The sequence below is a fragment of the Tetrao urogallus genome, assembly GCF_951394365.1.
Source record: "Tetrao urogallus genome assembly, chromosome: 6".
NCBI lineage: Eukaryota > Metazoa > Chordata > Aves > Galliformes > Phasianidae > Tetrao > Tetrao urogallus.
The window spans coordinates 35341262-35358434 of record NC_136819.1 but is presented as its reverse complement, the minus strand read 5'-3'; the positions used below and the strand labels follow the sequence as shown (position 1 = coordinate 35358434).

Genomic DNA, 17173 nt, shown 5'->3' with positions numbered 1-17173 from the left:
TCATTGCACAAGATTCATTTGTTTCAACAAGCCTGTAATCCTTCTTCCCTCCCAAGTCCATTCTGAGTACTTCTGACACTACAGCCTCGAAGACTCAGACTTAGATTGTGCTCTTTTTTTCCTACAGTTCTGAGCATCCTTCTTGTTCTAAATCCAAGAGGAATTACTCATTTTTCCTCTTGTATGTTCTTGTGTGTCCCCGAGTATGAATGCACAGCGATGTGACAGACCAACTCTACCTATCTGCAGATGTAATTAGCTACTTACAGCAAACTAGAAGTCAGGTAATTATCCTCCACCACTCATATCAACACCTTAAATAACCAGGTCTTTACACAGATTTGCAAACAGTGAACTTCCTTCCATCACAGACATTCTTTGATCCATATGCAAGTACATGTCCAACCTAAATTTTAATCTGTTTACTAAGGGGGTTGTTTACTACCATATAATAAACATTGTAATACCAGAATTTAACTAATATTTTTGAATCCATTTCATCTGATACCATAATCAAATTATACAGTATAAATCTCCAATTACCTCCCTGGTTTATTATATTCACCTGTTTTTCCTTGGCAGATGTTGTCTGCAGAGCCATCTGGAATGCATACTGTGGTCTTCTGAATACAGGCCTCCAGTAAGGGAAAAAGAGATATATAGCTGGAGGTAATACACACATTAAAAGCAGTATCAGACACTAATCTACTTAAGCACTACCATTGCTTTGCAATGTGCTGCTGTTGTGAGGAACATAACCCCCAGCCCTAGGAAGACAGGTAAGTAACAACAAGTGCAACTGGCATCAGAGGAAGCTATGGGGATAAGGCATAACTAAACAGGAACATGGTTTAGTGGTAGGGACTTTCAATATAAAAAACTGAAGTATTAATGGGGAAAAAAACAGTAATTTCCTATTTACAGTAAATTTCCTGTACTTAGTCTAAAAATTAGTCTAAAATACAATTATTTTCTGTTTTTGATGTCAGCTCACTGCCTCATGCAATATGCAGCACCCATATCAACTTGAATTAGGTTTTTTATTCTAACACAGACATAAAATTTTACTTAAACACAACAGTAAGTGGCTCACGTTTGCATACATTGCTTTTTTTTTTTTTTTTAAATCAAAAATGTCCAACACATTAAAAATCAAAGACTGAGAAGTCACAAATGTGGTAATGGGTGTACAAGTACGAGGAGTAGATGACCAACTGTAAGCAATTATTTATTCACTTTGACTTTCACAAATTGTCCTTATAAGCACATGGAAGACAATACACAATATACAAATGTTAATCCAGCAGGAGTTGCATCCCAACATGAATTTTAATACATTTCCCAAAATCACCTCTTATAAAACATGCATGTGTAAACAGATGAGCCTTTTATGATGTCTTTAGAGAAAATACACTTCAAACATGCAGAGAACCAACTCTTAGTGCAGAGGAGTCCTACTTCCCCATTTCAGGCCTGACCACAAATTTAAGAGTGTTAGTATAAAATGCTAATTTCAAGCATCATAACTGCACATATATCATGAGATTTCACAGACAGGAGTGAACAACATGCATAAGAATTGCACTGAAGGAAGAAACCTTCCACTTAAGACCTTGAGCATACTGCAGCCATGACACCAAGACTTGTGTTTAACATGCTTGCAAGAGCCACGTGGCCAGTACAAACTACCCACTAAAAAAGCACTTGGGTGAAGAGGCTCGGAGAAGGACTCCACCTCCTTAAACTGCTGCTGAGAAAAGGAATACTTATCCTCATAAAAGGCAGTGCATGAAGGGTTCAGCCAATTCCCGTATAAAATGACCTAAACATCTGTGAAATACAAAATTTATTCATCTTTATGAATTCTTCAAAGTTCCAGATAAGAGTCTCCCTCAATTTAAGGGAGAAAAGCTATTCCTAGTTTTCAACTCAAAATGAATGGTAACTGGAGTATAATAAGGAAACAGAGAAAAAAAGGAGTACTACACTGCTCTGGCCAACATCACTTGGGGTATCTTAAAGCTTGTGATGTGGGCATTGCTGCAAGAATACAAAGTATCCTAACAAACAAACAAAAAAATAGATTTGGAGCATACAGAAGTCAGAAATGTGCATGTAATTGTTGGTATTTTGAAATGTATTTTGTTCCAATTAATGACAATGTCAATATTTAGATTTCAGTTTAACCTTTAAGTGATAACCTAGGTCTGCGCTGGCTGAATTGCTCTTCTGACACATCACAAAAGTCTGTAACTTGCCAGTAGACTTGGGAAGGAGGTGAGAGGAAAGAAAGTAACAATGAAAAAGCTATCTAATGAGGTTGCCCTGACCTGTTTCTTAACAGATTTTGCCTGTTACAGGGTACTGTGCTCCTGCAAGATACAAACCTACCATCTGTGAATTTTACAGCCATTCAGTAGTACTATTTTATGGATAATTATCTGATGCTATGCCTCTCTTGTAATTTCAATGCCACAGTTACTACTGATGTTGATGCATGGTTTGGATACATGCCTGATGCTCCCCAGGGCGATATGAATCAAAACTGCCTCTGTCTGGCATGCCGGGTCCAGCATGTAACTTAGCCATCATCAGTAAACAAGCAGCAATGCAGTGATTCTAAAAGCATGCTGCTTTCCCTGGAAGTAAGAAAGCCTCCTGCTATGATAACCATAAATTGCCTTCTTAGTAAGAAGATCTAAAGCAAGAAGATCTCAAAGCAAGCAGCAAAGCATTCTGCCTGACTAGGATACAGTCATTAGGTTTTACAGTCTGATTTTGGTTGAGAGCTTTTTGAAGGAGTATAAAGCTCAGTATTTTTTTCAAAAATCTTGTGTACATCGTTAGATATCAATGGAAAGAAGCTCAACTATGTGGGATTTAGCATGAATAGCATTGCCACAATAAATCAGGTAAATCCCAGCATCTGAAGTATTCTACAAAGACTGAAAATGAAATATGCAAGAAGATAATGTTTCTCACCCTCAGTGCAAGTCTCCAGCAAGAGTGCCTCAAATGATTTTAAAAAAAAAAGTTGTTAAAAAAAAAATTTGACTGATTTTTAAATACACTTCAGCTCAAGCTTCTCTATCCAAATGATTATTCATGATGAAGTTGTGGAACAATGAATGTCCCTTCAAATTCTACACAACAAATCTTACTTTGTTGAGATTTGAAGCCAAAATGACTGAATGGGCTGGAGAGCTGAAGTATGAAGATAAGGCTGAAAGAACCACGCTTGTTCAGCCTGGAAAAGAGAAGACTGCTGGAAGACCTCATCACAGCCCTCCAGTAATGAAAGGGAGTTTATAAACATGAGGAAAATCAACTTTTACACAGTGATAGGACAAGGGTGAAACAGTTGTAAATTAAAGGAGAAAGTATTTAGATTAGGTGTTGGGGAATTTTTTCACTGAGAGGGTGATGAGGTGCTGCAGCAGGTTGCCCAGAGAAGTTGTGGATGTCCCTTCTCTGAAGGTGTTTAAGGCCAAGTTGGATGGGGCCCTGGACATTCTGATCTAGAACTTGATCTAGCAGTTGGCAACCCTGTCTGTGGCAGGGGGTTTGGAACTCTTGTTGTCCCTTCCAACCTAAGCTGTTCTATGAATTACTAAAACCAGATGAGGTCTATGTTAGGAACACATTACCAGTACAGTAATCATAGCATACTGTTGAGACAAAGCACGCAAAGGTCTACATCAGCAAAGGCTTGATTTTACATCTATGAGAAAATCATCACTTATTAGCAAAAAAAGCAATATCAGTTAAACAACAGTTGTGCAAGACAACAGCATATGCTATATAGGTTTCTACTGATACAGCTTTGTCCAAATGGGATACAAAAATATATTATAAGCTTGGACTATTATTTTTAATACAATTTCTGAACGAAGATATTCAGTATTCTCCTCAAAATATTTTTCTTTATTTTCTATCCCCGGTGAATAAAAAAACCTGCTCAATTAGACTTGCAAACTTAGGAAAATATGAAAACTTTTTAGTAAAACATCTGACTCAAAGTGTAGAGCATGGCAGCAATGTTGGGACAAAGAAAATCTGAAGTAAAGGTATGGTCTATAGCAACGGACGGTTACGAAACTTGATAGCCAGAAACTGGGGTCAGTCGGTGGCACTCATGAGATTTCTATTGAGTTATGAGTATCATGCATTCTGTGTAAATATATATCTTAGTTTTTAAGTTATTTTTTCCCAAGATTCTCACTATTATTTAGAAAATATAAAAGGGAATTTCCCTTTAGACTGCAGGATATACTGCCTTACATCAATTACATCATGCTCTCCTTTAATCGTTTGTATTTCAGTAAATGCAAATTAGTATTTTTGAGGTTTTAGAGTCAAATCCCTTTTACGAACATGCTTGCTTAACATTATTGCTACTGATTATTTATATATAAATAAAAAAAGCTGAAGAACCTTTGGTATTCATTAGTCAGTAATAGTCACACCTTACACAGGTGACCAACTGCACCACAGCTCCTCTCCCTTAGTCTCTACCTCTAGATGAAGCAGCATACGCAGTATCTTCCAAGAGCACATGTATGAGGGGACAGTGCTAGTGCTCCTTCTCCTACTGCTGCAATTGTGTCCATCTTAGAGGCCTTAACAGGCAGCAAAGTCCACCCAGCATTAAGTGAGGCCTTTGGAGTTACACCTAGGCAAATAGAGTAGTAATTCCAATTTAGCAAGGGGTGAAAAGCTACACACAACACTTCTAGGCAAGGAGGCAATTGATCAGTACTGACAAATTCAGCAGCCCAGGAACTCCAGAAAGACATGCAAAGGCCCTGGCTGAGAGTCAGCTGTGGAGGAGCCACACTGTAGTGTCACAGCCAGCTATGGACAGGTACATGAAATTAATTCGTTCAACTGCTGCTCAGTTCCCTGCAGTCCATTTAACTACTTCTGTGTAGAGGTAAGGGAATTTCACCTTTCATATAAATGCAGCTGGAAAGACTTTACACACAAATTATTCCCAGTTTACCACACATGCTCTAACTAGTGCAGGCTGATTAAATTGGTACGATACAGCATCTCAGACTACTCTGCGTCACAATCTACAGTCTCAAACATGGCACAGACCCAACTTCAGTTACGAAACTGTAAGAGAATGTCCAATGCAATTACAACAGGAAAAGGTACCTTCTTTTGTGAGTATCTTAACACTCAATAAATAGCTTAGAAGTGAGACAGACTGTGTGTCTGTGTCCCCCGTCCTTGTTCATCAGATTTTTTTGCTTGGTATAACTGAGAAATTTATTTCCTATTTTCCATAAATAAAGGGCAAATCTCAGTTATATTATCTGATTATACAGTATTGCAATATGGTTTTTTTGTTGTGGTTTATTAGGTGGTTGGTTTATTGGGGTGGGGAGGGGAGGGGTGATTGACAGTACAAGACTGGCTTTATGCCTGCAGATGGTGACAACTAGAAATTTTTATCTTTTTGTTGCACTTGCTTTATACAGAAATACGCTTTCCACTTTCATTATCTTATGCCTTAACATCACTGTATTTTCTTTGTTTTCAAAATGGTGCATGTATTTGTGTATACATATGCCAGTGCATACGAACATGGAATTTCAAGGTAAAACATATAATAATATATAGAGAATGAATCAAAGAATGGTTTGGGTTGGAAGGGATCTCTAAGATCATCCAGTTCCAGCCCCTCTGCTACAGGCAGGCACACCTCCCTCTAGACCAGTTGCTCAAAGCCCCATCCACCCTGGCCTTGAACGCTTACAGGGAGAAGGCATTCACAACCTCGCTGGGCAACCTTTTCCATTGTCTCACCATCCTCACAGAAAAGAATTTCATCCTGATATCTAGCCTAACTCTACCCTCTTCCAGCTTAAAACTATTTCCCCTTGTCCTGTAACTACATGCCCTCATGAAAAGTCCCTCCCAAGCTTTCCTGTAGGCCCCCTCAGGTACTGGAAGACCACAGAGGTCTGCTCAGAGCTTTCCCTTCTTCAGGCCAAAGAGACCCAGATCTGTCCTCCTAGAGAAGGTGCTTCAGCCCTCTGATAATCTTAATGGCACTCTTCTGGACCTGCTACAACACCGTATCCTTCTTGCGTTTGGGGCTCCAGAACTGAAGCAAAAACAGACAAAAGTTTTACAGAATTTAATACAAGCCTTGTTTTCTGTAAACTAGTTTGAAGCAATAAACACTTTGCTAAATATTTGCATTTTAACTGGAGCATTATTTCTCTTATAGTAAAAGCAAATTAGCACAAGTAAAATAGCACTATCCATAGTCAATTTAAAGAAAAGGAATTTTGGCAATAAGTCAACAGTTTTTCCCACAGATAAGTCCAAAACTTAGTTATATTGCTGCATTTGAATGTGAAATATGAGTTGCATCACTTTTGTATTGTGTACTCCTATGGCTGGGTGGGAGAATAAATAAGTGACTAAACAACTTAAATATTAAAGAGAAGCAAGGGATACAGATATCTACTAAATCGCCAGCTTCATTTTGTTACAGTTGTTAAGAAGTGAGAGCACAATTTTGAAGTTTGCTCCATGAAACCTTTTTCGGGAGGTGGGGGAAGGAACAGGAGAAGAATGAGTGATAAAACATTAACCAAAAGATTCGTTTCCAGTACACTCTGAGATTACAATAAATCATTATGTTTGACGATTTCATTGTTTAATTTTCTGGTTGTCTAAGAAGCAGATCTAGTTCTAAATAAAAGCATTGCTTGGAAATGAATTAAAAGCAATATGTTTAGGAAGATCTCTAACGTGAATTTCCAGTTTTCGAGAAGCCACTCCTTTACTCTTCTTTTTGGACACACATTCACTTAATTTGCTAACCATTTGCAAATAATCTGTTTTTGAAAACAAAACTAGGTTTTACTATTAGTTGTCACTACAGACATGCAGATTTCCAAAGGAATTTTTTTTTTCTTTCTGTATTTCAACAGCATTACTATGCAAAAGAAACCTTATATTACTTTAAAGAAAGGCTGCTGTCACCTCATAGTCCTGAATGTAATGCAAGTGCTCATGACTCACAGCCCCTGTTTGGTTGCAGCTCATCAGTGCCAGCAGCCCTAATCTGCTCCCAGCCGTTATGACCAGCAGCTCTGAAATATGAATTAGACCTACCCCAAGTTCTCCATGCAGGGAAAGAGCTCCTTGGGCCCTTTATTCCCTGCAGAGTACCCTGTGCAGAATAAATCAGAGATGTGAAAGAAAACAAAATCCTTCCCAGTAAAATTTGCAGATGACACAAAAGATAATAAAATAGTCACTACCAAGGAGCTGTCAGTTCTACAAATTGCGTGGCAGCCTGGGCTCACCTGAATAAGATGCATTTTAACACAGTAGAGCACAAAGCTGTCTGTCTAGAAACTAGGAACACTGATTCCAGATAAAGGCAAAATAATAACATAGAAAGGGGCATGTGGATGATAATGAGTAACAAAATTAATATTAGCCTACAGTGTAAAGTCTTAGCTAGTGCAGTAGAAGCAATCCTTTGATATACACAGAAAGAAACAGCAACAGGAAAGGCTTGTATAAATCACCACTCATGCAAGAGACTGAGAATCTTTGTTTCAAACAGCAGGCAACAAAATAGCGCTGGTTTGTATCTGTGATCCTTGAGCTTTAACAGAGGAACATCTAATACATGATACAACTATTCAAACCAGAAAGACTGCAAACAGGTACAAGAGGTGTTCACATTCTAGAGAAACTGCCTCACTAAGAACAAGAGTGGAAACCTCTGTCAAAGACAGGGATAAAAGGTCAATTTGATACTCTCTAGGGAGAACAGAGGAATGTCACGAGTATTAAAGGATTCTTAAACTTACTACTGCCAGATTTGATGAAAATTCAACATAAAATAAAGTAGCAACACATACCAGAAATGATAACTAACAGTAAATATGTTTCATCTAAGAAAAGTAGCATTTCTCTGTACCTGAAGTTCTTATAATCAGCATTTACCTTGTACTAAAAAAGGTTGCAGGTTTGTCTTTATATCTTACATTGCTCTTTCAAATAAAAAACTGGCATTCTACCTTTCAAAAGCATACTTAAAATGCTCCCATGCTGCAACCCATGACTTTTATATGAGCTTTAAGGCAGATATTTGGCTCCTTATGCTTGGGAAAAAAATTACTGTTTTTTGTTCAGTTGTTGAATGAATGCATAAATCGCTGGTAAATGAAATGGACTTATCTTGCACACTGCTTTCCTACACAGTATTTCAGAATTTCCAGGTATTAATGTTTCTTTATTTGTGGAAAGCAATGAGGTACTGAAAGAGCATGCATTCAAGCGTTGCTGAATGCAAAGAATAACTCAGTCACTGATAATTTGAACTGATCTTCCAATTTCTGAAAATGATAGCATGGCTAAAAAAAAAAAAAGAAAAAAAAAGAAAAAAAAAAAAAGAATCATCAAGACTTTCATATCTGAAATAAAAATGAAATGCATGAACAATTTCTATAGACTATCAAAAAAGCATGTATTAATAGGGAATTCAAAGGTTGTCATCATGGGACCTGAAAACCCAAAAAGTTGTACTGCATGCAAGACAGCAAAAGGTAATTGCCTAATTGATCAATTGACCAATACTAAATTCTCTTTGGGATTTAACCAAGAATAGATATTAAAATCAGATGCTGCAAAGCTTAAATGAATCTTCAAAATTTGTATTGAACTACGAACCAAATAGGATTTTGTTAAACTGAATGATGTGGCCCTTCATTATTCAATGGAAGTAAATTTTTAGGTAACACTTATACATATCATCTATTCATGAAAACTTCCATTAATCTCAGAGTAAAATTTAGACCAGTGCAACATCTATGTCATAATAGAAATACAAGTATGATAACATTTGTATTATCGAAAAATTATATTTTTGAGTGCTCCAATGTTTAAATGCTCCAATCAGCCAAGGATAAGATATTCAACTTAATGCTAGCCAGTGATCATTAATCACTTTAAAGTGGCACAGCTAATTTCATTTCTTATCCAGAGAAAGCTCACTCTCACATCTTAGATGCAAGATGATGTTAGCTCACTTTTCATTGTTTTAAATTCAACTTAAGAATCCTGTTTTTTTGCTACAAAAGACATCAAGAAAGCTCAGCACAGATAATATGCAAATACACATATTTTTTGAGATATACTTTGAGTGCAGAAACAGGTAATGGTAACAGGGATAAAGATCTGCTAGAGAGATCTGAGGCTACAAGAGCCAGATTTGTATTAATAGGCTTGTCACCTGTGGCTTATTTGGCAGATGCCCATAAATAGTGAGTTGGGTTATTAGCTTTCAAACAAATATAGTGTTAGGTCAAATTTATGGCAAGGAAATATGTAGACGCTTCTTCAAATATAGCCATCAAATTCAGATTGCAAGGAGAAAAATTAAGGTGTGAAGTGAGGAAACATTATCTTCTTACTTCTACAAAGGTAGACGAAATGAAAAAGCAAATTTTTCAGAATGAGTTCAAAGACTGTCCCCTACCAATTCCTTGCTAGATTAACACTTATACATGGCATGCTGAAGGGGGAAGTAACTCATATACCCTAATGTCCTACAGCATTAGATAGAATGACAGTCTTGTTCTCCTATATGCTCCTTTTTTTTTTTTTCCTGCAGCTAAAAGAATTGTTTCAAACCTAGCCCAATCCATCCAACATCATATAAACAAGAATAATTAAAAGTTTTATGCCTGAGTCAATTTATGTGCAGCACTACCTCTAAGGAATAGAAAGACGTAAAAAGGTAGCGATCTCTCAGCCCTGATCAACTTCTCTGTGCCATACCAATCACCATACCAGCAAGACCAGTTGCAGAGGAGCCAGCAGGGGGTTTTAAGCCCAACCCCGTAAAGTTGTAGTTCTCCATTCAGAACTATTAGCTCTCCTCTACTTTGTCTGCTCTCACCATGCTAAGGGTAGGATGACCATTATAGACCACCTTGACAACCCAAGAAATCCTTTAATCTTTCATCACAAGAAACCCTGGGAGAGTTATTTGGTCCATTGTGACCTCTTGTGATGTGTAAGCAGGGCCATGAGATTTCTTGGATATGCAAAGCAATTGTTTTTTGTTTGTCCATTTGATAAATAAGCCTTAATTTAAACCTTAGAGACAGACAAGAATGGTTTAGCTTTCTGCCTCCTTCTCGCATTGTACAAATATTTATATTTTTTGAGCTATCATACAGTCTAAGGGGAGCTTATTTTAGTCTGGTAAGTCTGGATGTTCTGATCATTCACAGGCTCAGTATGGTAATGCATATATGACCAGCTACACCTTCCAGGACAAACTGCTCCACTTCTTACACTGAAATCAATAAGCCTTCTGTTCTATGATCATTGCAGAGAAATGAGGGGAAAAAGAGCTAATAAAGCCATAGCTGTATTTCTGGACTTAAGTAAGTGAGGTGTTTTCCTTGCATATTTATTCCATGCTCTTGATTTCAAAAGAAATACTTTACTGCAGAACTCTTTCCTGTTCTCTGTACTCCACCTGAAAACAGACATGAAACTTATGTCTGCTTAATATGGGCAGGAAAAAATGAAGAAATTATTCTTCCACCCTTGGAGATAGCACACAAGAGCCATTAAACTGAGTTTCCCCTTCACAATCCAGATGATACTGTGAAGAACCACTTTATGAAAGGAATAACTTCAAGGGGAAGAAATAACTGAGATATCCACTGCTTGTACACAACCAAGACTCCCAAGACAGGCAAGAAAAAAATACCACTTTTGTTGACAAGACATTATTCCTTGTAATTCAGCAACAAATATAACTGGAGCATGTGCAGGAGCTGTGCCATCTCTGGAGATCTTCTACACAGGCTTTGTTCACTATTTGACACTCCATAAAGGTGAACAAGAGTGCAAAACATAGGTGTCTGAGCAAACAAAAGAAAGAATTTTCAACCTGGGCAAGTGGGAAAAGCCTTGGTAGCTTGCTTATAGTGAACTAGAATTGAGAAGAAAATATTTCTTTCCAATGTTTGTTTTGTTTGACTCCACAAAAGAACTCTTGAAATTCCTGGCTACAGCGATGGGGACAGGTGGAGGAAAAAGAAGAAAAAAAGCATTCAGGAAGTGATGGTCAGTCAAACAGAAAGTCAGTAACCAGCATGTCTCTGGTTTTACTTCCATAGCTTAAGACATACAATTTGCTTCAAAAGGTACAACAGTAAAGTCTTTTTAGAACAATTACATTGTGTCGGTCATTATCGCTAGCAAATGCAGAAACAAACTGCAATTGTTTTCAAGCTTTTGATCTTTTCTTAAGCATATTTACATGTCCAGCAACCTCAAATAGCATAGGCCCATGGCAACTGAATTGATTGACAGTAGGGGGAAAAGAGTTCTGGGTGGGATATCTAGCGGTATTAATAAGACTTGATTGTATGTGGATCATAAACAGGTTAGAGTGATTTCTATTAAAATATTTAATATATATAAAACAGACAAAATATCATAATTGGACCAACTCCCTCCTCTTTTTTTCCTTTTTTTTTTTTTTTTTTTTTTTTTTTTTTTTTTTTTTTTTTTTTTTTAAGAGAATTAAAAGATATTGACTTAATATCTTAAGTTGGAAGGAACCCTATAAAGATCATCAAGTCCAACTCTATACTTCACCAACTATTTTCTGAAAAAATATTTCTGAGTTAGAAGGCCAGGGCATAATCCCACCAGATTATAATGAAAAGGATAAGAATATCTCAATTTCAGTTGCTAAGTAGCTATAACAAAATACCTTTAATTGGTAGATAGTTCAGCATAAATTCAGAGCAGGTGGGAAAAGTATTATGTTTACAGGCATTTTCAATGGAATTGGGGAAAAAAAGTCAGGGAGAAGAACCTCAATCATAGAAAAAAAAATAAATAAATAAAGTCCTGCTACTTAAAAACAAAACAAGCTTCTAGAAATTGAATATTCTCAGCATGTGCAAAGTGCACAGGCTCAAGTCTAGTAAATGGTCATAGCAAGAGTATCTGAATTGTGAAAAGTGAAAATTAACTCAACTCTGAAAAACTTCAGAATATAAAAAGGACCTTCAAGTATTTATGAAGGAATACAAACTACCAGTTACTACAGATATGACTACACTTCTGTCAGGTACGTGATTCTATAGTTTCTAAATCTGGTATGGACAGCAATGGAGCACTAAATGACTACTGAACCCAGCTGTTGCCTGTGCCAACAGCCAGATACCCTAGGGGGATTTGCACACCACACAGCCTTCTGCTGTCTTGCGGTGCTTCCCACCATTAAGTGCCCCAAGCAACTAGTTTGAAGCTATCACTAATGGCTACCAAATGGCAGTCCCTTCTCCAGCAGCATAGTTCATGTGCATGTTATTTCATGTAAAGTCATCTATTAGCAAGAGTTCATCCAGAAGTTTAAGTCTCAAAAAATGCCATTAATACAGCTTGATTTTGTTATGGTTGTAATTTCGTGGGAAGTTTTTAACAACTTGTTTTTAAAACTCATATCACTGAAAATATATCACCATGGGGTAAAGTACCAAAAACATCCATCGGGAGGAAGATAGAAAGAATGCTTGAGAGAACTTAAATAGCACTGAAGTACCACCAAGGGAATATTTCACTAACCAAAAAACCCACTCTCTGCTATTGGAAGACAGGCATTAGTTTTCAGAACCAATCTGCTTTCTACAAGTGGACTTGGAAATAAAACTTCAACCAATTCATAACGTAAGCAATTTCGTAATGTAACGTAACGCAAGTAATGATAATACAGATGTCAATTATAACGCTGATTCATCACCTGATTTTTGGCCTTTTTTCTTGGCCAAATTTGCCTGTACAACTGTGTACCTACTTGTAATTGAACTTCTACCATCTTATTTTTGGTCAGCACTGATAGCTGTTTTGACTATACTGACTGTTAAGTCTATTTCATTTCAAACATTAAGATAATCAGCATCAGCATATTTAGCATTCATAAGAAACTGTGCCAATTTTCTCTTATTTCCACAAAGTTTCAAAATCTTGAAGTTACTCTAAAAACTGAGACAGTGCACAACAAATATGCTTTAAACACTTAAACAAAGGAATATATTTTCATGATTAGTGATGTTACAAGAGAATTAAAGCCACAAAAGTTCTATGCTGGCATTTACAATCACACCAGATCTAAAATGCTTAAATCAGCCTGTATGCTGATTACTGGCAGAGTGAGATAGAAAAACCAACAAAAAGTAGAAGAAATACATATCAATAAATACAAATTGTAAATAATACCTCAGATCAAAAGTAGCTACTCACAGGGTTTTTTTGTTGTTTTAAAGCCAAGCCAATGGCCAGATTTCTATTTTCAATCACCAAGTTAAAGTAATGCTAGAATTATAATGATAAATCTAGATTTCTCTTTTCTTCTTAATTCTGTAAACCAAAATGATAATTTTCATCTACTCAAAACTACCAGTTATTTTTTTATATGGTGATAGCTATTACTTAAAAACTCATTTAAAAAAAAAAATCACCAAAAACAAGCAACAAGTTATGGAATAAGAAGAATGGATGAAAGAATATGACTGAAAAATATAATGACAGCCTTGCCCAAGAAATATTTTGTTCCAGCATAAGTACAACTGATGTTTAGAAGCTAAGGATTTTTTTTTTTTAAATGACATCTCTTATACACGAGACAGCAATAATACTGATACAGAAAATAAAATTGGAATATGAAAAATAAATGCTAAATGATAAAAAGCAGTTTGAAAATCCAGCAAGACTGCAGAAAGTTCATAATGCCTTTGCAATATATTAACACAAAATCATCTATAATATAGCTGTCAAATATATACCTTTGAATTCTATTTAAAAATGCATTATTAAATGCTTACTACAATAAAATAGAACTTTACTGATAGATTGCAGCAGTAACATAAGTTAACCATGTTACAGTTGCCTGCCCACAGCAGCAGCACTTTTGTCAGAAGCACTGGTAACAACCTTCAGTTGCACACAAAAGCAGGCTCTGTTAGGGCGATGGACAAAGGCAAGTGACTGCAAAGCAAGAGGACTCAACTTCAATTTAACTGTCCTGTAAGGTACATACTAATTAGCTGCAAAGCTAAGAAATCCTAGCTAGCATGTTAAGTCTGCTACATGACAGTATAATTTGACTTCTTAAAGGATTATGCAAATTACAGCTCATCATTCCATTACACGACTGAAAAAAAGTGACAGCTAATTTATACATAACACACCTTTCAAATCCCTAAGATGTGAACCACCTGTGCAATACATTTTGCCTAGATTTTCTAGTGTATACATTTTTATTTATTGCACTGTACAAAAGCATACCTAAGAGATTTAGCAAAGTCATAGGGTCTTTTATTTGCTTTTTAGCTTTTAGAACACAATCCCAAAGAATTAAGCAACATATTTCTGTCCCTGCTTTAGAAAGTTTACGTGTAAGCAGAGGTATAAGGTTTCAACGTATAATTTGTGAATAGCGGGAGAGCACGAGCACTAAATGCACGAGCTAGAGGCAAGACTCACACAGATTTCAACATACTTCTGGTAGGTAGATTCACAGTAGATTCCGTCATATCTGTAGATTTTCCTACATTCAGATTGGTTGGGCAGAGGATGCTGGACAGTTATTCTGTAGAGGCATCAAAAACAGATAGACATGACTAGAGATTCTCTACAGGTAACTGTAATGCAGCACAATCAGTATGTTGAAATTGATTTATATATATTTTTAAACATCTTTCTGATCTCTTTAAATCAACTGCCTTGTGCACATAACATCCAGAGGTTCCACTTTTAGAAATTTGCACTGAGAGTAAACTGAACTTCAGTTCTTCACAAGAACAGTATTTTTTCCCCCCACGAAATAAAAGTGGTAAAGAATTTTATGAACCAAACTGATCCTTTACATAGTTTGCGTAAAATATGGTACTTATAAAATTGATTATTTATTGTTTACTATTGCAGTAAATCCTCAGGCAAGACGTCCATTTATATCAGCTAGGAGTTTATCCAGACAAAGATCAAATAACCCTCCAATTTAAAACATCAGCAGCAATTCACACATTAGCAGAGTATGAGGATGTTGAGGATGTTGTGGCATTATGAGGACTGTGACTGAAGGTGCTCAGCACCATCTGAATAATGCCATATGTTCTCGGATCAACTGAAAAAAATGGAAGTGATTGGCAGCAATCAGGAGGTGCGCAGCATCTTGTAAAATCAGTCCCTAAAAGATTTGTCAGTCATTCTATTATTCATCCGTCCCCAACTCCCTCCTAGTAGAAAATATAATTTGGCTATAAAAATTCAAAGTTATTTCTAAAATATACTTGGGAATTGCACACAAAACAGTACACACCAATTTCCTTTTTTTTTTTTTTTTTTCCCTTCCCCTCTTCTCTGGGATATAAACATGTTTTATATGCTTATTTTTACCTCTCACAAATTAATATGCTTGTCTCTTTTAATATAATAGCAGTTAAGCAAGCTAGGGCATAAAATTGTGAAGTTCACATATTTTTCAAATGTTGAATTTTAGACTGAAAATATATTTTAAATAAATATTCTTGTCAGTATATGCTTTTATAACTAACAAGTCTACATTTCTCTGAACTAGTTTTGTTTTTTAAAATCACATGTGTTTTAACAGTGATTTGATTAAGGGGGCATGAGGAGAAAAAAAAAATAGTATAATACTCCAGCAAGGAGCTTTGCAATAAAGTGGAAAATTATCTGCTCTAGAAACTGAGGGACATCCGTGATAAACTTGCACTAACACAGCAAGAGTACACCTCTTAATATCTCCACAGTCCTGGTCCCCTGGGTTCTGACTGAACATCAGTTACAGACCCTGCATGAGCACTCCTCAGCACTGGTTTTGGTACATGTGCCTGATTTTCTTTCACTGGGACCCCCTTGCAGAAGGGAGAAGACAGCAATGTGGAGAAGATACTGCCTAAACCTTCTCCAGATCAGGGTATTGTTGAATTCTCCCATAAAGTCATCACCAGAGAATAACTGTGATAGTCAAGGCTTTTAAATAAGATGTGCATACACAGCGTATGAGGAAAGTTGAGTATCCCAAAATGGGATTGACAATACAAGCACTATCCATAGAAAGCTGTGCAAGCTAGAGAAAAAGAAATGCAAACACCTCAAACACCCCACTTCAGGTCACCCAGAAATGCCTACATCTAAGAGAATTCAAGCCTTAAAATTTTCAGCACACAATCACAGTAGCTAACCCCTGCTCCATCCATAATGCTTATCTCTCCAGTCCTTTCTTTTCTTTTTTTTTTTTTTTTTTTTTTCCTTTTTTTTTTTTTTTTTTCCAACCAAGGCTATAATGGGTACCTGTACGTATACAGAGCTGGATATCTAAAGCCTCAGCAAAGACATGGAAGAGCCAATCTCACCCTTGCCTCTCAGTGGAGGTTCAAACATGCATTCCTCCACAGCTAGAAAGAATACCACAGGCTCCATAGTAATAACTGTTTTGAAACAAGGTTCATATTGACTTCTGTTAAAACAGTACTACCTAAAAACAAATAAATAAATAAGGATTCATTGGTTCAAAAAGACTGAGGCAGTGAGAACCTGTTATATTAGAAGTCTGTCAGAATTATCTTTTGCAAGGACTGCATATGAATCACAATCATTCCCAGATGAGTGCCCTCATCACAGGGCTTTAGGATTGTACTCTTTCTTCCACCAGTTGTCTGGTCAAATGAACCACAAATAGTAATACTGATTATTAATACTACTGCAATAGTTAAGCAAGAGGAGTAGAATATGATTAAATCAAAAAAAACCTTTACCCTGAAGTACTTGTGGCATTTTTTTGGAACATCAAAGATGTGGGTTTGAGCATCCATGCGTAGAAATAAGTTCTAAAAAAGTATCTGATATGCCAAGCTAGGAGCCCTTGCTCTTCCCCCCCTCTCCCCTATGGAAACGAGAGGCACAAATTGAGAAACACTAGGTTCCAAGTGAGCATCAACTTCTTCATCGCGAGGGTGACTGAGCACTGGAACAGATTGCCCAGAGGGACTGGGGAATCTTCACTCATGGAGACAGAGAAAAGCAATCTTGATACGGTCCTGGGTAGCCTGCTGTAGGTAACCCTGCTTCTTAAATCCAG

The 17173-nt window shown here is 36.7% G+C and overlaps 1 protein-coding gene across 6 annotated transcripts in view; it reads right to left on the bottom strand.

The window, feature by feature from the left end:
- Positions 1-17173, bottom strand: part of NPAS3 (neuronal PAS domain protein 3) — a gene marked incomplete at both ends in the record, with an annotated part of 595119 nt that overhangs the window by 504320 nt on the left and 73626 nt on the right. Inside the window, one exon of one of the 6 annotated variants that reach the window (XM_079537679.1) lies at positions 14573-14662. The exons of the other annotated variants lie outside the window; for them this stretch is intronic. Coding sequence (XP_079393805.1) covers positions 14573-14662 — 90 coding nt within the window. The remainder of the gene's footprint in view (positions 1-14572; positions 14663-17173) is intronic. 6 annotated transcript variants of the gene reach the window in all.